This window comes from Podarcis vaucheri, assembly GCF_965113315.1.
Source record: "Podarcis vaucheri genome assembly, chromosome: 15".
In the NCBI taxonomy this organism is placed as follows: Eukaryota; Metazoa; Chordata; class Lepidosauria; order Squamata; family Lacertidae; genus Podarcis; species Podarcis vaucheri.
The window spans coordinates 28,060,025-28,082,556 of record NC_138753.1 but is presented as its reverse complement, the minus strand read 5'-3'; the positions used below and the strand labels follow the sequence as shown (position 1 = coordinate 28,082,556).

Below are 22,532 nucleotides of genomic sequence, written 5' to 3'. Positions count from 1 at the left end.
TATAAAGGTTAAGCTTTGGTATCACAATACCAGGAAGTAATTAACCTCTTGGCAGAATGGAAAGCTACCACTCACAATGCTTCTTTGAGCTGTGTGGAAGTTCCTGGGTGCAGCATTTATGTAACTTATGGATAGATAGATCAATCAATCAATCAATCAATCAATCAATAGATAGTATTTACAAATATATAGTTTCACTTTTGGTGGATTACTTCAATAAGCACACTATTGTGATGTTTGATGAGACTTTACTTGCTGAAACAGAACAGCAGTGGCTGCTGGGAAACCCACAAAAATATAGTCCAGGGCGTATGAAGTACACAGGCCTGAACAGAGGCATTCCTCACCTTGGCTTTATAAATGTGCAGAAATTCAGGACTTACTAGCCATGTGTCCAAGGGGCTTTCTGCCTAACTTGCCAGTTTCCAAGCTGTTTGCCACTAAATTGGAACAAATGTCAAACTGCCAATTGGACGTGCCAATTCATTTTTTTTTAAAAAAAAAACATTATTTTATTTATGATTTTCAATTTTATACATTTCAATAGTTTTATAAGCACTTTAGCATTTAAAAACTTGACTTTCCCCCCTCTTTCTGTGGTTCCTTAAACTTATTTTTAATATTTTCTGCATATCGAATTTATGCAGGCAGAGGGCCTTCTTGGTAGTGGCGCCCACCCTGTGGAACGCCCTCCCATCAAATGTCAAGGAATCAAACGACTATCTGACCTTTAGAAGACATCTGAAGGCAGCCCTGTATTGCAAATTTTTTAATGCTTTATATTTTATCGCTTTATTATTATTATTATTATTACTATTATTATTCCGTTGGGTGCCACCCAGAGTGGCTGGGGAAGCCCAGCCAGATGGGTGGGGTATAAATAATAAATTAATATACAGTAATAATAATAATTTTTATATACCTTAATTTGCTCATTTATTCTTCTACTTTAAATATATACTCTTATGAAACTGCAGGTTATTACAATAATCCTGCCAATGTTCTTATCTTTTTACAGCTTACTTGTAAATATTCAATAAACCATTTCAATTCTTTTATAAAAAGTTTGTTATCTTGATTTCTTATTTTTCCAGTAGGTTTCGCCATCTCTGCATATTCCATAAGTTTCTGTATCCATTCTTCTTTTGCTGGGACTTCTGCTTCTTTCCATTTTTGGTTGAGTAACATTCTTGCCACTGTAGTCACATACATGAATAAATTTCCATACAGTTTGGGTAGTTCTGTCCCTATATTTCCCAAATGGAAAGCTTCTGGATGTTGTTTTTACAAACATTATTTTAAACATCTTTTTCATTATATATCGTTTCCCAGTAGCTTTAACTTTACTGTAAGACCACCACATATGATAAAAAGAACCTTCTTTCTCTTTACATTTCCGGCACTTATTTGATATGGATTTATACATTTTTGCCAATTTACTCAGTGTTAGATACCATCGATATATCATTTTCATATAATTTTCTCTTAAACATAACATGCTGTAAATTTCATATCCGTTTTCCACAATCTTCCCCATGCTTCCATGTCTATATTAAGACCAATATCTACTGCCCAATGTATCACTGAGGATTTTACTTGCTCATACTTTGTCTCCCATTCCAATAATATCTAATACATTTTAGACAACACTTTTACATTACATTCCAACAGGTCTCTCTCCGGTTGTGATATTTGTTCCCCAAACCCTTATATACTATCTTTCTTAAATACTTCATTCAGATGATGATATTGTATCCATGTTGTTAATTTTCCTGATAATTCCTTAAATTATTTCAATTGATACTCTCCTCCTTCTTGTTTTAATAAATTTAAATAAATTGTACAGCCTTCTATCATATTATTTTTCTTTACTGCTATAGCTTCCAACAGTTATCGCCAAAGTGGTTTTACCTCTAATAGATTTTTGTATTTATACCATACTCTATATAATTTTTTCCAAATTATATGATTTTTAAATCCTTTATGTACTTTCACCTTTTTATACCATAAATGAGCATGCCAACCAAAAATATTACTATGACCTAAGTCTAGAATGGGACGCGGGTGGCGCTGTGGGTAAAAGCCTCAGTGCCTAGGGCTTGCCGATCGAAAGGTCGGCGGTTCGAATCACCGCGGCGGGGTGCGCTCCCGCTGCTCGGTCCCAGCGCCTGCCAACCTAGCAATTCGAAAGCACCCCTGGGTGCAAGTAGATAAATAGGTACCGCTTACCAGCGGGAAGGTAAACGGCGTTCTGTGTGCTGCGCTGGCTCGCCAGATGCAGCTTTGTCACGCTGGCCACGTGACCCGGAAGTGTCTCCGGACAGCGCTGGCCCCCGACCTATAGATGTGAGATGGGCGCACAAACCCCAGAGTCTGTCAAGACTGGCCCGTTCGGGCAGGGGTACCTTTACCTTTACCTTTAAGTCTAGAATATGTGAATTTTCCAATGTCATCCATTCCTTCGGCCAACAAAGCCTAGAAGCTTCATAGTATAATCTGATATCTGGCAGGGAGAAACCTCCTCTCTCTTTTGCATCTATCAATATTTTATATTTTATTCTCGGTTTTTTCTCTTGCCAAATATATTTTTGCCATACGTTGAAACAATCTGTCTTGCCAATCACCGGAATTGTTTGAAACAAAAATAACATTCTAGGTAATACATTCATTTTTATAGTTGACACTCTGCCTAATAGTGAAAGATTCATTATGTTCCATATTTGCAAATTTATTTTAATATCTTCCCAAGTTGATGAATGTGCCAATTCAACAGTAAACAGCAAGTTTTCCATGGGGAAAGTAGGCTGGATGTTGAGACCCTGCTAATCCCTGGATCCAGCAAGTGGTAGCATCTAAGCATGGATTCAAATTCCTGGTGAGGTAATAGCCTAAGTATGGGCTGTTAGAATACAGGAGTGCCTGGTGTGCTCTGGTCCATGGGGTCACGAAGAGTTGGACATGACTAAACAACAACATGGGTTGTTAAGGCAACAAAGGAAGTGACTCTTTGTCAGTACTTAGAAAGACAAAGGCCAGAGTTGAGAGTAGATCTAGAGACTGTGATCTAGAGTATGATCTAGAGACTTGCATTTGGAAGCTAGAAGGAGGCAGAAGCCAGAGAGTCAGAGACATGCCTGATTTCTGCTGGAATTCAAGGCCATGGCCATGAGAGAAACAAGACCTTCTTGGGGTGTTAATGGTGTGAACCCCTCCATCGTAGGCTTGGGTTGTATATGTGTGTAAATAAACCATATATCCTAAAGGCACCACAGTTTCCACTGTCCCTCATTCCGAGGAAACGGGCCCCTGGGCCCCCTGGAATCTTGCACTGCTTGGAGATTGTGGTGGCGTGCAACAATATGTTGTATTTAATCAGAGTGTTGTATAGTGCTATGAGGATCTCCTACATTTTAAAACGTTACGAACATCAGCAATAACAACTGTCATCCAGTAATAGAACCAGATGCAAATTCATAGTTTTGCTGTGGGTTAAACCACAGAGCCTAGGACTTGCCGATCAGAAGGTCGGTGGTTCAATTCCCCACAACGGGGTGAGCTCCCATTGCTCGGTCCCTGCTCCTGCCAACCTAGCAGTTCGAAAGCATGTCAAAGTGCAAGTAGATAAATAGGTACCGCTCTGGCGGGAAGGTAAACGCTGTTTCTGTGCGCTGCTCTGGTTCGCCAGAAGTGGCTTAGTCATGCTGGCCACATGACCAGGAAACTGTACACCAGCTCCCTCGGCCAATAAAGCGAGATGAGCACTGCAACCCCAGAGTCGGTCACGACTGGACCTAATGGTCAGGGGTCCCTTTACCTCTAAGGGACCACGAGGATCATCTAGTCCAACTTCCTGCAGTGCAACAACGTGGGGCTTGAACCCACAACCCTGAGATTTAAGACTCTTGTGCTCTACCAACTGAGCTGTTGCCTCTGATGCCTTGCAAATTTTGCATATTCGAACCATCTCATTCGGGATCTCTAAAACACCATTTCCTCTGCAGCGTACTGTAAGTTTTATCATCTCACAACTTTGGCACTCTCTTGGGCAATCTTTGCTCAACTTCTGGGAAGGAATGCTGTGGCTTCTCAGTTTGTTTCGCAACACATTTTTATTGTTGCCCAGATGTCAGTTTTAAGGCTGATGATGGGAAACAAGATTTCAAGTGCACCTCTGTATGTGAAGTGTCATTTCTTCTCAAGCCATGCACTGCCACGTGCCTATAAAGTTCATCTCCTACACTCGATTCAGTCGCGTTGATTGTATTGTTCACCTGCTGGTCAGTATTACAGCACACGCACGAGTTGCCATTTTGTGCACATAGCTGGGGAGGTCTAGCTGCAGAGACCAAAATACTGTTATAGGTGTGGTCAGACCACCTTCTTTGTAAGACAACGGCTTTAGCTGGCCAGTTAAGTACTTCCATTCACATGTCCAAAGAGTACCCTGTTGCCATGGAGACAAAGGAATGGGCCTTTCCCCCATCTTTTCTGGCTGGATATCACATCATTCTAGGAGAGAGAACAATAGGCCAAGGGTGGCAATATATGTGAACGAAAGAGAGTTTTGCCTCAGGCTGGAAGCTGGAAGAACAGAGGTTTGTCTTGCTTTGTGCAGGACCTAGAGTTGTGGCTTGGGGATCTCCCTGGGAATCTAATGGGGGAGGCAAGATCTTCTAGAGCAGTGGCTTTCAACCAGTGTGCTGTGGCACCCTGGGGTGCCTTGAATGATGGTCAGGGGTACCGTGGGCGACACTGGCCTCTGTCCCTCTTTCCTCCCCTCCTTGCTCTGATGCCCTTTTGTTTCTCTGTCTCCCAAAGGTTTACACAACTGTTTATTGCAGCAGCCCTGGCTATAAGTTCCACAGATGAATGGTGCCTCTGGAAGGCATCTCTCTTTGCAGTATGTGTGTGGGGGGAGGGCAGCTCATAGACCAGGGACGGCAGCAGCAGCTGCCTGGAGGACTCCCAAGGAGAAGAAGAAGAAGAGTTTGGATTTGATATCCTGCTTTATCACTTCCCGAAGGAGCCTCAAAGAGGCTAACATTCTCCTCTCCCTTCCTCCCCCACAACAAACACTCTGTGAGGTGAGTGGGGCTGAGAGACTTCGGAGAAGTGTGACTGGCCCAAGGTCACCCAGCAGCTGCATGTGGAGGAGCGGAGACACGAACCCGGTTCACCAGATTATGAGTCTACCGCTCTTAATCACTACACCACACTGGTGTAGGAGAGGGGAGGGGAGAGGAGACTGAGTGAACACTACACAAGGGAGGGTGTAGTAATAATAATAATAATAATAATAATAATAATAATAATAATAATAATAATAATAATAATAATATTTTATTTATACCCCGTCCTCGGGGTCAGGGCGGCTAACACCAGATATATAATACAGTGGTACCTCGGGTTACATACGCTTCAGGTTACATATGCTTCAGGTTACAGACTCCACTAACCCAGAAATATTACCTCAGGTTAAGAACTTTGCTTCAGGCTGAGAACAGAAATCGTGCTCCGGCGGCGCAATGACAGCGGGAGGCCCCATTAGCTAAAGTGGTGCTTCAGGTTAAGAACAGTTTCAGGTTAAGAACAGACCTCTGGAATGAATTAAGTACTTAAACCGAGATACCACTGTACATTAAAAACACAAAATCAAACAACTGATTAAAACATAACTCAAAATCACAGTAAAATCAAAATAAAATTAAGTGGCCAACCCACGAATCACAGCCATGAAGGTAGGGATATTAAATATTTGCCAGGCCCAGTCACCCATGCTGGTCCCATATGGGCCGATAGAAAGGGCCAAGGGAGTCACTTACATACAGGGTTTCATGGAAAGAAGGGGGTCAGAATGGGCCCGGGCTAAAGTCCTGGTGGAACAGCTCCTTCTTGCAGGCCCTGTGGAAAGATCTCAAATCCCGCAAAGGTGAGAGGCTGCCAGCTCTGCAAGCAAGGGTTGACATAACTGGGTTCCTGAGCCCCACAGGGGGGTTGCAGAAAGAATGTAGTTGGTTAAAAGAGCTGTGGACTCAAAAAGGTTGAAAACCTCTGTGCTAGAGTGTTAGTGCTGTGAGCCCTTCCATCCTAGGCTCAGTTTGTATATATGTGTAACTAGAACCATACATCCTAAAGACACCACAGTCTGCACTGCCCTTCATTCCAAGGAAACAAAACCCTTGGGCAGCCCTGGAAGTCCTTGAATCTCATCGCTTGGAGACTGAGGTGTGCACAATACTTTAAATCATCTCCTTTTGGTGTAGGCATGGCTGAATAGGGCCCAACACTGGAGGGATTACACGTGACTACTGCTGCAGCTGGTGGGCAGCAGAGAGAGAGTGCAGAGATCTAACACCAGCCTTTGTTTGCTTTGAGAGGGGCACACCGATCCACTCTGTGCATGCAGTCGTTGCTGCAGCTGGCATGAGTATGCTAACAAAGTTGGAATGACTCTTTGAGCACAGTCACATCAGTTTAGTGGAACCACAAGTGTAGGGCAAAATCCGTATCCTGGCAAAAGCTCTTTGCAGTAATTAATCAAAACGAGTTTCCCCCTTCTGGGATGGGAGAGCAGACGATTTAAAAGGTAGATGATTAAAAAGGAAGGCTGGGATTGTAAAGTAATTAGTCTGATCAATATATCTGCTAAACTTTATGCCTGGTTCCATCTGGGAATACAAGAACCTGCTAAGCAGATGAAAACTCTGTTACAGTTGAAAAACAATCTGTTTCTGGAAAAAGTGACTCAACAATTGGCTACGTTTTGCTTTCTATAATCTGAACCAGAGAGGGGAGGAAACAAACATATTTCTTGCCAGTTTTAGTTACAGGCAGCAGAGATGGTGGGACAACAGCTCAGTTCAACATGGATCACAGAGGACTTTGGTTAGCTCAGGGTTTATCTCTGCAGAACCTCAGGCCCAAGGGCAGAATGTGAACCATATATTTCTAGCTGGCCCTCAGGAGCCTGCTCAGGGCACACGACACCCTTGCTGGCCCTTCTCCACGCACACCCTTGAATGCTTGAGCCTGGCTGGAATGTGCCCTTGAGCTTTGATAATGCTTTTTTGGTTGCCTGGATAGAGATGGGGCATGTCTTTACAGGAGAGGACCTCAGTCTTTCAAATTTCAGCTGCACCCTGTGCAAGGCCAAAATTCAGCGCCCCCTTGCCTTCTGTTCTGCTCAATGCTCTACAGCTACGTCTTAGTTGTGATGCCCTGCGGCGCACCCTAGGCTTGGCGCCTAGCGTGGTGAAACCATTCACCTTGCCCTAAAATCGCCTTTGGTGTGTAGAAACCTCAGACTTGGAACATAGCCTATGGTGCAAATGTAGAAGTCACAGCTGTAGTCCAGCCTACTTTTTGCCACTGGCCATGCCTGTGATAAGTCTCATGGAGATGTTGTGGAGCGTACGAGGCGTTGGATTGCAGGGAGGAGTGGGATCAGAGAGCTGGGGAAAGGTCCTGTCAGGCTGTGGAGCTGGGAGCCTGTGATCCCAAGAGCAATGTGTCCCAGTGGAGGGACTCTGGAGCTTGGGAGATGGAGATCTGGATCCCCAGTAAGGGCCGAGTGGGTTGTCAGGAGAATGGCCCACGTGTAATATCTCCACCCACGGCTCTGTCTCAGGTGCTTCCCTCCCCACACCAGCAAAGAGTTAATCCCTTCCAGGGAGGCATCCGGAGATAAGTCCAATGGTGAGCCAACTGGAGTGTGAGTGCCTGGAGGCAGTTGGAGGATGGATAGTGGCTAATAGATTGAGGTTGAATCCTGACAAGACAGAAGTACTGTTCTTGGAGGACAGGGGGTGGGCTGGTGTGGAGGACTCCCTGATCCTGAATGGGGTAACTGTGCCCCTGAAGGGCCAGGTGTGCAGCCTGGGAGTCATTTTGGACTAACAGCTGTCCATGGAGGCACAGGTCAATTCTGTATCCAGGGCAGCTGTCTACCAGCTCCACCTGGTACACAGGCTGAGACCCTACCTGCCCTTGGACTGTCTTGCCAGAGTGGTGCATGCTCTAGTTGTCTCCTGCTTGGACTACTGCAATGTGCTCTACGTGGGACTACCTTTGAAGGTGACCCGGAAACTACAACTAATCCAGAATGCGGCAGCTAGACTGGTGACTGGGGGCGGCCGCCGAGACCACATAACACTGGTCTTGAAAGACCTACCGTATTTTTCGCTCTATAACACGCACCCGACCATAACACGCACATAGTTTTTAGAGGAGGAAAACAAGGAAAAAATATTCTAAACGAAACAGTGGATGTATGATTTTTGTGGTTTATGCTGTAGCCACAGACATGTGATCTGATGGTGAGTTTGGGGTAGCCCAATGCAAAAATCCTGAGGATCCATGTGGATCCATGCTTTGTAACCACGTTTTTGCACCACTGCGGCCCCAGGCAACAGTGGGTGCGTGATTTTTTGTGTGCAAGCTGTAGCCATGGACATGCTATGTGATCTGATGGTGAATCTGGGGTGGCCCAGTGCAAAAATCCTGAGGATCCATGTGGATCCGTGCTTTGTAACCACGTTTTAAGTGGGGAGGGAAGGAAAAGCACTCAAGGGACAAGGAGCACGCGTGGGGTGGGTGCAGAAGGATGCTGCTAATAATGCAGAAGAGGGGTATAAGGGGAGAAGGCTCCTCTCCTCTCCCACTTTGCTCCTTCTCTTCTTCACAACTGCATTCCCATGGTCTTGAAATTATTATTTTTTATTTTAAAAAATACAGCTTGCCTAAATGGTAAACATGACCATCATCGGAAAATGCTCTCTTGTCTGGTTTTTGATTTTTTATTCATATATTTGGTCCTATTACACATGATTGACAACGTTCAGAATTACAGAAAACAAACTGTATACGTTTGCCAAAAGGAAAGAAGTGATTATATAGCGTTCCTTACATGCCAGAATGAACCAATGCCATGTATTGTTTTTAATATTCAATTGGGAGCTGCTGAGGAAACTCAGCTAGATGGGCGGGGTATTATTATTATTATTAATAATAAATATTCCAGATAGTAATTCTGCAAGTACTGCAGTAGCTCATTATTATGCATATTGCTGCAGGATATCAGACTTATGCCTACTGCCAAGAATTTCACATTAGAATTTGCAAAGCTGTGAACATAATGAAGAAGATCCACTCCCAACCAACGTGGGATACTCAGCTGCTGCTTGAGGGTTCCCTCCAGGTATCAGGGGGGCCACGGTGAGAACAGGAAGCTGGACTAGATGGGCCATTGGCCTGATCCTGCCGGGCTCTTCTTAAGTTCTTAAGCTGTAGTTTGGATGACTGTGTCATGAGAGGCAGGCCTATGTGGTGATCAGGTAGCGGAATTCCCAAGGTTATTTATGTGTGTGTGTGTGTGTGTGTGTGTGTGTGTGTGTGTGTGACTCCGTATGCCTATTTTCCAGGGACAGCCCTGGATTAACAGAAGCCGCCCTCGTTTCTGATTTGATACTGGAAAGTACAGCAGTATCTTGGTTTTTGAACATAATCCATTCCGGAAGACCATTAGACTTCTGAAACATTCGAAAGCAAAGGTGCAAAGGGGGGTCTGCAAATTCAGTGGAGAAAACTGGAAAAACCCGCAGCGGAAGCCGTTTGACTTCTGAGGCACATTTGAAAATGGAAGCATTTATATCCGGGTTTTCAGCGTTCAAAAACCGAAACGTTTGGCTTCCAAGATGTTCAAAAACCGAAGTACCACTGCACCACTTTTCCTTAGAACATCCTTATTTCCACTGGAAAAATATTGGAGTGTGTATGTCTGTGTCTCTCTCTGTGTGTAGATCTATATCTCTCTATCTCTATCTCTATCTCTATCTCTATCTCTATCTCTATCTCTATCTCTATCTCTATCTCTATCTCTATCTCTATCTCTATCTCTATCTCTATCATCTCTATCTCTATCTCTATCTATCTATATAGCTGCCCTCGCTCACACTGACCTGCATGTGTGGGGTACGTCTAGACATTGATTAATACTTTCCTTTGGCCTCCTGTCATTTCCCACAAGCACCTACACCTTGATACGTTTCTGGGCAACCAGGAAATAGACAGTCTTACAATCACTATGTATGGGTGAATAGCTATTTTTGGCCCCTTCAGACCATAAGATATCAAAGCCTGCCTCTGTCACTGCACTGTCTACAGTTTCCTTCTCAAGGTAAAGGCAGAAAAATGGGCGCTGGCCAACCACGTAGAAGCTTCCTCCGAGAGCTACCAGGAGTACAAGGTGCCCGCCGGGCTTTACAAGGGAGCCAACGTTCTTCAAGGCAGCACAGTAGGCACTCACGTCTTTGCAGGCCGAGTCCAAGCAAAATGCGGAAGTCACACAGCTAGCTTGGGGCACCACCAGCGGAGCCAAAGGGTTGACTTGGGTCACGTCACATTTCAGCACTCGCCGGATGGTGCTTCGTACCTTCTCTCCCTTTTCTACCCATTTCTCCCTGGGGAAGAGCAAAGGTGGGAAAGAGCAGGAAACAGTGAGCATGCAAACCTCCTTTTCTGGAATGCCAGCAGCCTTGTCCCCCTGCAGGAGCATGTGAAATAAAGCAACTTCTTTATTAAAATATTCAGCTACCGCTTTCCCAGTTGCTGAAAGTGGATTACGAAACTGGAAGGGGTGTGAAAAGTGCTTTGCTGCTGCTGGTGGCCGAGGGCACATGCCTTAATTTTGTTGCACTGATCAAATTGGCTTGGCAGGCTTTTGCAGCAGTATGAAACCTGCCATCCTTGTTTAGAGGTGAAATGGGGATGGGTGTTGTCAGGGAACTGCCATCGGAGGAACAGGTGGTGGAAGGGCTCACGGAGGCTGGGAGAGACTCAGCAGTGGAAGCAGGAACCAGCAGGGGGAGAGGTGGGTCTCTGGTGGAAGGGCTTACGGAGGCTGGGAGAGACTCAGCAGCTGAGGCAGGAACCAGCAGGGGGAGAGGTGGGTCTCTGAGGGAAAGCGAGCAAGAGGGAGGGCTCAGGGACACGTCCAGTGAGAACAGTGGGGAGGTATCTGAACCTCCCATAGGGAGACCCACTCCTCGCCGGAAACTGTCATGCCGCGAGTCCAGAAGACGTGTTTCCGTTAAGGAGCTTTTATGCTGGAAGCGATTCCGAAAGCAACCACTGTCGGAATCTGCAAGTGACTAGAGCAGCCATGTCTGAGGGGCTCCGTCACAAACAGAGGTTTGTGGGCTTGAACAAACTCTGAGGGACTATCATTTACGCACAAGCAGCTCATCATCCCATCACAGGTGTGTACAGGCCAGCTGCCACATTCTGGTCCCATCCTAGGTGGTGGCCATATTTCTGTTATAAGGAATATGCATTCTAAAAACAGCGGCAGAAGATTCTTGCAGCACCTTTAACACAATCCTAATCAGACCTACTCTGAAATAAATCCTATTGAATTTAGCAGCACTTACTGCTAGGTTATTGTTGCAGCCTTAGAAACTTAAGAAAGTAAGTCCAGTTCATCAGATGCATGGAGATTATGTGTTTGTTAGGACAAGCTATTTAAAGCAATTCACAAATACCTCCCTTTCTGTAGTATTCCCAAGTGTAGGTCCCTGAATGGTCACTCTGATCAGAAACCAGAATGTTGTGCTGTGCCCCTCTATAAATGTCGTTACTTAGTATAAACTTGTGGAGAAACTATAGCTGAAATGTCCAAATCTACCAAGGATGCTGCAAAAGAGAGTTCCCAGCATTGGCAAGAGGTTGCACTAGATTGAAGTACTTTCAGTGGCGTAGCGTGGGTTGTCAGCACCCGGGGCAAGGCAAGTAATTTGTGCCCCCTAACCCATGGATTTGCACCCCCTAACCCTAACCCCCAGATGTTGCGCCCGGTGCGGGCGGCCCCCCCTGCACCCCCCACGCTACGCCACTGAGTACTTTCAAACTGTTCCATGAGTTTATTAATGAATGGAAGTTAAAAGCCCAGTACCTGTCTCCCTCCAGCTCACACACATATTTCAGAGCCTGGCTCCAATCAAAAGCATCTGGGTCCTTCTTCAACCACCTCTTAATCTCCTACCTGTTCTGGTCAGTGTAATCTGTGGCAATGATCTCTCGGAAGGACCCGCAGGAAGAGAGAAATTGGTAGATAGTGGGTCCGCTTCCAATATCAATCAGAGTGTCTCCTTTAACGCCATCTGCATTTGAAAATGATAATGAGGTTACTGTTACACCCACACACGATTCCTCATCTTGGCCACATTTTGTCTGCCTTCACTGGGATGATGATGGCATCTTTTGCACAGGGTGACAAATTGAAGTGGCAGTAGACTTATTTGCTCATGGGGTCTTAATCATAAGACGCATGCAAAGTTCCTGGATAATAATAAAAGCTTGGTATGCCTATATGTCCAACTGCATGCACTAAAATACCCTCTTTCTCCTCATTAATAATACTAATTAATTTATATAGCACCACCACTGTGCACGGGGAATGATAGAATGCAACAGGGAGCTTACAGGGTCAAGAGGGACAATGTATACCATTCCATTATTTCTCCTTTCCCATCAAGGAAGCTGACTGACTCACAGGCACTAGCAGAGAAAGAGGAGTGCGGGGGAGCGCACCGCCCCCGGCAGCGCGATCCCATTGGGGTGGCATCACGGCTGCCCCCCGCGCCTGTGCTGGGTGCCCAGCCCTCGCAGGCGGAGTGCCCCGCCCCCGGGGAGCGCACCATCCCTGCCTGCTCTCTGCCCCCCCCCCCCGTGCTGGAGCATGAAACTCTGCCACTGCTCAGAGGCCATTGCCCTTCAAAGATATGAAGGGTTCAACAGGTACTTATCCCACCCAACAGTTATGCTGCTCTGATTTCAATTTGCTTGCTGTACACTTATTCATACAAAACATGAATTTGGAAGCGTTCTCTCCATCATGAACAACAAATTGACAAAGCTCAGCCAGCCCACCAGTGCCAGAAAGCAGTCTATGGGGTACTCACCCACGGTGAAGGTTTTGTGGAATTTTTGCAGATAAAATGTTAGGGTCCTATTTTCTTGGGTGCCATCTTCCTTGCTGAAGGAATAGTACATTTTTAAATAATCTTTTGGAGCAAAATGCTTCCCGTAAACATCTATCCCAGTGAAGTCCCCCTCCATCCTTCCTCCAAGTCTGCAATGCACACAAGTGTTCCTTTCCATTCTCATTGATCCAACCTCCCACCCCACCCCAAAACATATCCCTGCCTATTCCTGGAATGAAATCTCTTTCCAGTTGTGGACGTCATCTGGGGAACATTTGGAATTATTAACTAGTGCTGCTACTGCCAGGGTAAACCTCTTGCAGGATGGGTAGGTTTGGTTTGTCCAGTATTATCTCAATAGATAATGCTTAGGAAATCTAGGAAATTTGCAAAAGTTGTTTACTTCTAAAGGAGAAACCTCACTTTCTTACAACTTAACTCTTATTAATTCATCCCCTATAAAAACAGATCATTTGTATTCGAATAATAAATTAATCAATTCATCAGCCTAGATCATCAATCAGTATATTATTATCAGTTCAGCAATTCATTAATTCATCAATTATTCTGGCCTTCATCAGTTGAATCTATCAGTTCATCCATAAAATAGATAGTATCAAATAGGAAATACTGCAGGGATAAGCCGTTTGCAGGATGGGTAGGTTTGGTTTGTCAAATATTATCTCAATAGCTAATGCTTAAGGAACTGGGTGTCTCTTAAATATCCACATAATGTAGTTGCCAACTTTTCAGCTGCCTCTAATCCCCTCTCTTCAACAGCAGCCCAGCCCAAAGATGTTAATGAAAAAGGAACTGCCTCTAGTGGTATTCCAGCTGCTGGATAAGCTTAGCTATTTCATTTCTGTTTAGGGGAATGCTCTTAAACAGGGGTCAGCAAACTTTTTCAGCAGGGGGCCGGTCCACTGTCCCTCAGACCTTGTGGGGGGCTGGACTATATTTTGAAGAAGAAGAAAAAAGAACGAATTCCTATGCCCCACAAATAACCCAGAGATGCATTTTAAATAAAAGGACACATTCTACTCATGTAAAAACACGCTGATTCCCAGACTGTCTGCGAGCCGGATTGAGAAGGTGATTGGGCCAGATACAGCCCCCGGGCCTTAGTTTGCCTACCCATGCTCTTAAAGGTACAGAAGCAACACAAGGTTTGGGGAAGGTGCCTCCTCTGTCAGAATATGGCAGCTCCATTCTTCTTGCCTCCTCTTTTTTAAAAATAGGATATAGGGGTGGGGAAGTGTTTTGTATAATAGAAAAGTCTTGGGCCTCTGCATTTGCCAAGTTTTCTCAAACAGTTACACAACCAAGAACTAGGGAGGAACAGAGAGAAGCAGGGCGACAGAGTCCATTTCCACCTGGGAACTAACATTTTATCTCTGTTGAGCATGGAGGCTGACATTCAGTTTGCTGGTATACACACCTGCTGTTCCATCAGTTGTGAAGGTGGACTCAGGGTACCTACTGCAGGGGCCAAATTAAATGTGATGCTGAAACACCAGTCTTTGTATTTATTATGCAAGTCTTTACAAAAAACACAAATAGCATCAGCTGGGAGACGTGATATTTATTGGGATTGTGGCAGGCATGGGGGGGGCAAGCGATTGACCCATTTCTCCTGTACTATGACCCTCAGGAAAATCCCATCCATTTTGCACAAGAGGGATATCTCCCATTGGCACCAATGGGGTATATTCCTCGAAAGAAATGCAAGCTCCAGTAAAAAGGGGGGTGCCTCAAAACCACCCCCTTGCATTAATGCTGTCAAATTCCCAGTTCTGAATGTTTTCTTCCACTCTGTAAGGTAAAGGGTCCCCTGACCATTAGGTCCAGTTGTGGCCGACTCTGGGGTTGCGGCGCTCATCTCGCTTTATTGGCCGAGGGAGCCGGCATTTGTCCTCAGACAGCTTCTGGGTCATGTGGCTAGCATGACTAAGTCACTTCTGGCGAACCAGAGCAGTGCACGGAAACGCCGTTTACCTTCCCGCAGGAATGGTACCTATTTATCTACTTGCACTATGATGTGCTTTCGAACTGCTAGGTTGGCAGGAGCAGTGACCAAGCAACGGGAGCTCACCCCTTCACACCGCCGACCTTCTGATCGGCAAGTCCTAGGCTCTGTGGTTTAACCCACAGTGCTACTCAACGTGACTCGTCTAAGCATATATGCACACACAAGGAAAATGCACGGGTGTGCCGTAGTGCTTTGTGCACAAATCATAATCACATATCACTGGGCAGTTCTGTGTTTTCCCTTTTAAAAGTCCTGGCATGGTTCATGGAAGCTTTGTGAAATCTCTGCCCAGAAGGAGCCTCTAGTAAAGGCTCATAGCCAAAAAATGAAGGGAAGCTCTTGCACAATCGAACATTTAACTCTAGCCTTTGGACTGGGTCTTGAACTTCTGTTCTGAAATTCCTGTGTGGTTTGAACTGTGGATTCAGGCATGCTGATGTGCCAGACAATTTGAAATTGAACAAAGCTGGCATTCAAAAGCACACCAAAGCTCTTGGAAGCTGGAGCGGGAAACGAAGATGTCAAAAGGGCATAGATACATGTTTAGGGTTCCCAGATCTCTAACTGGAGGCTGAAGATGCACCCTTCCTAATAACAGCTACATATGAAGAGGCTTCTAGGTGGTGTCATGTATCTCTAGGGTTAGTATTTTTTATTTCCTGTATTTTAATGCCAGAGAAATCTCCACATGGTTTACAAAAATATAACATTTCAAAAATATTCCAAACAATAAAACTTGAAAAAAACCCTATGCTGTGAATTTCAAAGCATGAATTTGGGTGCAGCAAAGAATAGGGTGTTGCCAGAATGCCTTGGGCTAATGTACCAAAGCATTCTCTCAGTAAAAGTCAACAGGAGAACCTCAACGAGAGTCTTGGCTCAATTCCAGGTGGGCAGGACACTGGCTGACTTCTCCCTTCCCTCCTGATGGAAGGGCTTGGCTGGGAGAAGCTACACCAGGACCCTTTGAAGGCTCAGAGGAATGGCAGGGCCTTGGAGGAGAAAGGGCACATGGCTCCACAGGAAACCTGCTGCTATTCCTCTTCCACAGCCCTCCCCATGGGCTCACTCTCATCAGCATGGAGCCCCAGGGAAGGTTGCCAAGGCAAATGGCTTGGTTTTGTCTCTGCTGACTGACTGGCAGCTGCTCCCCCTGGGATTCAGGGAGTTTCCAGTCCCACCTGCAGTTGCCTTTGGGGATCGAACCCACAGCCTTCTGTACACACAGAAGTCTGCTGTTTCAACATCACATTTAATTTGGCCCTTGCAGGAGTTATCTTGTTAATAATTCCAAATGTTCCCCAGATGAAGTCCACAACTGGACAGAGATTTCATTCCAGGAATAGGCAGGGATATGTTTTGGGGTGGAGTGGGAGGTTGGATCAATGAGAATGGAAAGGAACAAATGTCATTTGTGTGTATTGCAGACTTGGAGGAAGGATGGAGGGGGACTTCACTGGGAAAGATGTTTACGGGAAGCATTTTGCTCCAAAAGATTATTTAAAAATGTACTATTCCTTCAGCAAGGAAGACGGCTCTCAAGAAGATGCTCTCCTAAATTTTTATCTGCAAAAATTCCACAAAACCTTCACCGTGGGTGAGTACCCCATAGACTGCTTTCTGGCACTGGTGGGCTGGCTGAGCTTTGTCAATTTGTCGTTCATGATGGAGAGAATGCTTCCAAATTAATATCCTTTTTTTTACAAGCGTGTCCACCTTTTGCAAAATTTCCAGGGGTCATCCCGTTCCCACAAGAATCGTGGTGGGAGGCAGAAGTGGGATCAACCACCCTTTATCCCTGGAGCATTTGTTGTTGGGGCCAAGGACAGTGAGCCAGTGGGTCACTTCTCAGACCAATTAGTTATTTCACTGGGCAAGTGGCCAAGAGGACTCACTGCCCCTTTGCTAGGTCCCCAAGCTGCTATTCAGCCGGGTCAAGAATTTTGTTTTGATCCAAACAATCACTTCCTTGATCAAATTTTCCACAGCCAGCTGGGATAGTTCAGTTCATAGAGTGGCTGCATGTCCAGCTTTGCAAAGGACAGCCCTCACATGAAGGAGTGCCAGAGGAACGATCCTCTCTTTGGACATCCTCTGTCCCGTTCAGTTGTTCCTTAAAGATGCAAACCCCTAAGAAAAGAGAGCAGGAGGATTGCCTTGAAATTGCCCTCCACTGCTGAGCTTCTAGGCAGCAGACTGAGCTAGTCATCCGGCCACAGCAGTCACACTGTGATGAAATGGACTGTGATTCTGTTCAAATTATAGTATAATGATTTCAAAAAAGAATAGACGAGGAAGAAAAGCATGTAGCATTTTTAAAAAACAAACCAGCTTAATCTAAGCATGCATAAAAATCCATGTGTTGGTAAAGATGCATTCTGTTTGGGGAAATTGCTTGGAAAACATGCATGAAATGGATGCACCTTGCTCAACCTTCTGCATGAGAAGCTGACCTAAAAAATCCCAATTGTTCTTTTGCATCTGATCACTGTTGGCCATTGCTGGGCAACCTGTAACCTCCATGGTTGTGCACTCCTCTCAGCCAGCATGGCAATAGGCAGGGGCGATGGAAATTGCCAGCCAGTAACATCTGGAAGGCAAAGGTTTCTCCTTCCAGGGAAAACTGTATTGGCCACTGACCCTAAAAAATGTGACATTAGATGTTTTGCATAACATTAGATGTTATGGCAAGCAAGTTCATATCAGAGCAGTCATTCCAGCTTGCAGTAGGATATTCCGTAGCACTGGAAAAACTACAATTGTCTTCCTGCCCACAGCATAACTGCTGGGTGGGAGGAGTACCCTTTTGGAGTATACATTGTCTCCTTTGAGCCTGTAAGCTCCGTGTTGCATTCTATAATGCCCCATGCACAGTGGTGGTTAAATACATTAATTAATATTGTTAATGAGGAGGAAGAGGATATTTTAGTGCATACAGTTGGACATATAGGCATACCAAGCTTGTGTTATTATCTAAGAACTTTGCATCATAGAAGAGCATGCATCTTATGATTCAGACTCCATGAGCAAATAAGTCTACTGCCACTTCAATTTGTCACCCTGTGCAAAAGATGCCATCATCATCCCAGTGAGGGCAGACAAAATGTGGCCAAGATGAGGAATCGTGTGTGGGTGTGGGTGTAACAGTAACCTCATTATCATTTTCAAATGCAGATGGCGTTAAAGGAGACACACTGATTGATATTGGAAGCGGACCCACTATCTACCAATTTCTCTCTTCCTGCGAGTCCTTCCGAGAGATCATTGCCACAGATTACACTGACCAGAACAGGGAGGAGATTAAGAGGTGGTTGAAGAAGGACCCAGATGCTTTTGATTGGAGCCCGGTTCTGAAATATGTGTGTGAGCTGGAGGGAGACAGGTACTGGGCTTTTAACTTCCATTCATTAATAAACTCATGGAACAGTTTGAAAGTACTTCAATCTAGTGCAACCTCTTGCCAATGCTGGGAACTCTCTTTTGCAGCATCCTTGGTAGATTTGGACATTTCAGCTATAGTTTCTCCACAAGTTTATACTAAGTAACGACATTTATAGAGGGGCACAGCACAACATTCTGGTTTCTGATCAGAGTGACCATTCAGGGACCTACACTTGGGAATACTACAGAAAGGGAGGTATTTGTGAATTGCTTTAAATAGCTTGTCCTAACAAACACATAATCTCCATGCATCTGATGAACTGGACTTACTTTCTTAGGTTTCTTAGGCTGCAACAATAACCTAGCAGTAAGCGCTACTAAATTCAATAGGATTTATTTCAGAGTAGGTCTGATTAGGATTGTGTTAAAGGTGCTGCAAGAACCTTCTGCCACTGTCTATAGAATGCATATTCATTATAACAGAAATATGGCCACGACCTAGGATGGGAGCAGAATGTGGCAGCTGGCCTGTACACACCCATCCCCATTTCACCTCTAAACAAGGATGGCAGGTTTCATACTTCTGCAAAAGCCTGCCAGGCCAATTTGACCAGTGCAACAAAATTAAGGCACATGCTGTCCACCACCAGCAGCAAAGCACTTTTCACACCCCTTCCAGCTCTGTAATCCACTTTCAGCAACTGGGAAAGCGGTAGCTGAATATTTTAATAAACAGGTTGCTTTATTTCACATGCTCCTGCAGGGGGACGAGGCTGCTGGCTTGCCAGAAAAGGAGGTTTGCATGCTCACTGTTTCCTGCCCTTTCCCACCTTTGCTCTCCCCAGGGAGAAATGGGTAGAAAAGGGAGAGAAGGTACGAAGCACCATCTGGCGAGTGCTGAAATGTGATGTGACCCAAGTCAACCCCTTGGCTCCGCTGGTGGTGGCCCAAGCTAGCTGTGTGACTTCCGCATTTTGCTTGGAATCAGCCTGCAAAGACGTGACTGCCTACCGTGCCGCCTTGAAGAATGTTGGCTCCCTTGTAAAGCCCGGAGGGCACCTTGTGCTCTTGGTAGCTCTCGGAGGAAACTTCTACATGGCTGGCGAGCAAATGTTCTTCAGCCTTTACCTTGAGAAGGAAACTGTAGTCAGTGCAGTGACAGAGGCAGGCTTTGATATCTTATGGTCTGAAGAGGCCAAAAATAGCTATTCACCAACATATAGTGATTGTAAGAATGTCTATTTCCTAGTTGCCCAGAAACGTATCAAGGTGTAGGTGCTTGTGGGGAAATGACAGGAGGCCAAAGGAAAGCAATAATCTTACAATGTCCAGACATAGCCACACATGCAGATCAGTGTGAGGGCAGCTATATATCTATATCTATATCTAATCTAATCTAATCTAATCTAATCTAATATTATCTATATCTATCTATATCTATATCTATATCTATATCCATATCCATATCCATATCCATATCCATATCCATATCTATATCTATATCTATATCTATATCTATATCATCTATATCTATATCATCTATAATCTATATCTATATCTATATCTATATCTATATCTATATCTATTTGTTGTTTAGTTGTTTAGTCGTGTCCGACTCTTCATGACCCCATGGACCAGCACGCCAGGCACTTCTGTCTTCCACTGTCTCCCGCAGTTTGGTCAGACTCATGTTTGTAGCTTCGAGAACATTGTCCAACCATCTCATCCTCTGTCGTCCCCTTCTTGTGCCCTCCATCTTTCCCAACATCAGGGTCTTTTCCAGGGAGTCTTCTCTTCTCATGAGGTAGCCAAAGTATTGGAGCCTCAGCTTCACAATCTGTCCTTCCAGTGAGCACTCAGGGCTGATTTCCTTAAGAATGGATGTGTTTGATCTTCTTGCAGTCCATGGGACTCTCAAGAGTCTCCTCCAGCACCATAATTCAAAAGCATCAATTCTTCGGCGATCAGCCTTCTTTATGGTCCAGCTCTCACTTCCATACATCACTACTGGGAAAACCATGGCTTTAACTATACGGACCTTTGTTGGCAAGGTGATGTCTCTGCTTTTTAAGATGCTGTCTATATCTATATATCTATATCTATATCTATATCTATATCTATATCTATATCTATATCTATATCTATATCTATATCTATATCTATATCTATATCATCTATATCATCTATATCTATACACACACACGTGTCAAACCCTCCAATATTTTTCCAGTGAAAATAAGGATGTTATAAGGAAAAGCGGTACAGTGGTACCTTGGTTTTCAAACCTCTTGGAAGCCGAATGTTTTGGTTTCCGAATGTCAAAAATCTGGAAGTAAATGCTTCCATTTTTGAATGCACCTCAAAAGTCAAACGGCTTCCATTGAGGGGTTTTTTCTTCATTTTTCTCTATTGAATTTGCAGACCTCCCTTTGCACCTCGGTTTTCAAATGTTCAAAAGTCAAATGGTCTTCCGGAATGGATTACATTTGAAAACCAAGGTACCGCTGTACTTTCCAGTATCAAATCAGAAACGAGGGCGGCTTCTGTTAATCCAGGGCTGTCCCTGGAAAATAGGCATACGGAGTCACACACACACACACACACACACACAAATAAATAACCTTGGGAATTCCGCTACCTGATCACCACATAGGCCTGCCTCTCATGACACAGTCATCCAAACTACAGCTTAAGAACTTAAGAAGAGCCCGGCAGGATCAGGCCAATGGCCCATCTAGTCCAGCTTCCTGTTCTCACCGTGGCCCCCCTGATACCTGGGGGAAACCCTCAAGCAGCAGCTGAGTATCCCACGTTGGTTGGGAGTGGATCTTCTTCATTATGTTCACAGCTTTGCAAATTCTAATGTGAAATTCTTGGCAGTAGGCATAAGTTTGATATCCTGCAGCAATATGCATAATAATGAGCTACTGCATTACCTGCAGAATTATAATCTGGAATATACATGGCATTGGTTCATTCTGGCATGTAACGCTATAATCACTTCTTTCCTTTTGGCTCATGTATACAGTACGTTTTCTGTAATTCTGAACATTGTCAATCATATGTAATAGGACCAGAAAAATGAATAAAAAATCAAAAACCAGACAAGAGAGCATTTTCAGATGATGGCAATGTTTACCATTTAGGCAAGCTGTATTTTTTAAAACAAAAAATAATTTTAAGACCATGAGAATTCAGTTGTCAAGCATTGCTGACAACAAGGACACGATTAGTCAAATGATGAGGGTGAGGGTAAACCCAACTTTCCCCCTCAGCTCCCAGGGCAGTTACAACAATTAAAACACAATATTAAAAACTTACAGAAATGAGGTGGATCATAAAAATATCTCAGGTGTTAGAAGCCAGAGTTTTTAGGGAAAATAGAGATGCAGAAGCCACAAAGCCACTATGTTCCTAGTACTCCAGGAGGGAAATATGACCCAAATTGCTCAAATCTGCTTTTCACACCATTGGCATATTAGAACACCATCCCTGAAAAATCAATAGAGGTGAATGAGAATAATGCAAGATGAAAGGATTCTGCTTAAACCTCGTCTATTCTATTTGTGTTACATGCAACAAGCAATAGGTAACAGCTGAAAATTTCCTGTTGAGTAAACTGCAACAGAACCTTTGCAGGGAGTCACTGCTGGTGTGTATAAAAACCACCAAGTCTAGTTTACGACAGCTTCTGCCACTGCAGAGAAGCTTTGCCTTATTTCAACATTGCTAGAAATATTATTTCCAGACCACTCCTGACATCACCTTATTTGACCCAAACAGACACACAGAAAGAGAGAGTGAGAGCGAGCCAGCGAGAAAGAGCTAAGATTTCAATCTGGGACAATATAAAACTGCCTTCCATTCAGTATCAATTAACACCTCATTTATTCCAGTGGTTTCTGCAAGAAGAAGAAGAAAAATTCTCAAATACACATTTAGAGGGGGATAAATTGTCTAGCAAGTTCTCATCTAAATTGTAGAAAGGTTGACTGACCACATAGCCAATCATGAATATGGTTGCTTTGGAGAATTTCCTATTCGCTTCAAACAAGGAGTATCTGATTTAAATATTAGGTTTTTACACTGTTGTAACCTGCATTGGGACTTTATGGTGAAGGATAGGCAGGAAAACTAATCATTAT

General features: G+C 44.5%; 2 protein-coding genes across 2 annotated transcripts; one reads left to right on the top strand and one right to left on the bottom strand.

Annotated features, from left to right (window-relative positions):
* Positions 1–8,776: 8,776 nt before the first annotated feature.
* LOC309519538 (nicotinamide N-methyltransferase-like) lies at positions 8,777–13,173 on the bottom strand. The gene is given in 4 exon segments (XM_082200650.1): positions 8,777–10,457; positions 11,948–12,033; positions 12,037–12,155; positions 12,957–13,173. Coding segments are annotated over 4 exon segments (840 nt in total). The 5' UTR covers positions 13,162–13,173; the 3' UTR covers positions 8,777–10,027.
* Positions 13,174–16,402: 3,229 nt separating this feature from the next.
* Positions 16,403–19,766, top strand: NNMT (nicotinamide N-methyltransferase). Its single transcript, XM_082200658.1, has 3 exons — positions 16,403–16,603; positions 18,181–18,388; positions 19,233–19,766. The coding sequence occupies exons 1-3, from the start codon at positions 16,447–16,449 to the stop codon at positions 19,660–19,662; spliced, it is 795 nt and encodes a 264-aa protein (XP_082056784.1). The 5' UTR covers positions 16,403–16,446; the 3' UTR covers positions 19,663–19,766.
* Positions 19,767–22,532: the final 2,766 nt, after the last annotated feature.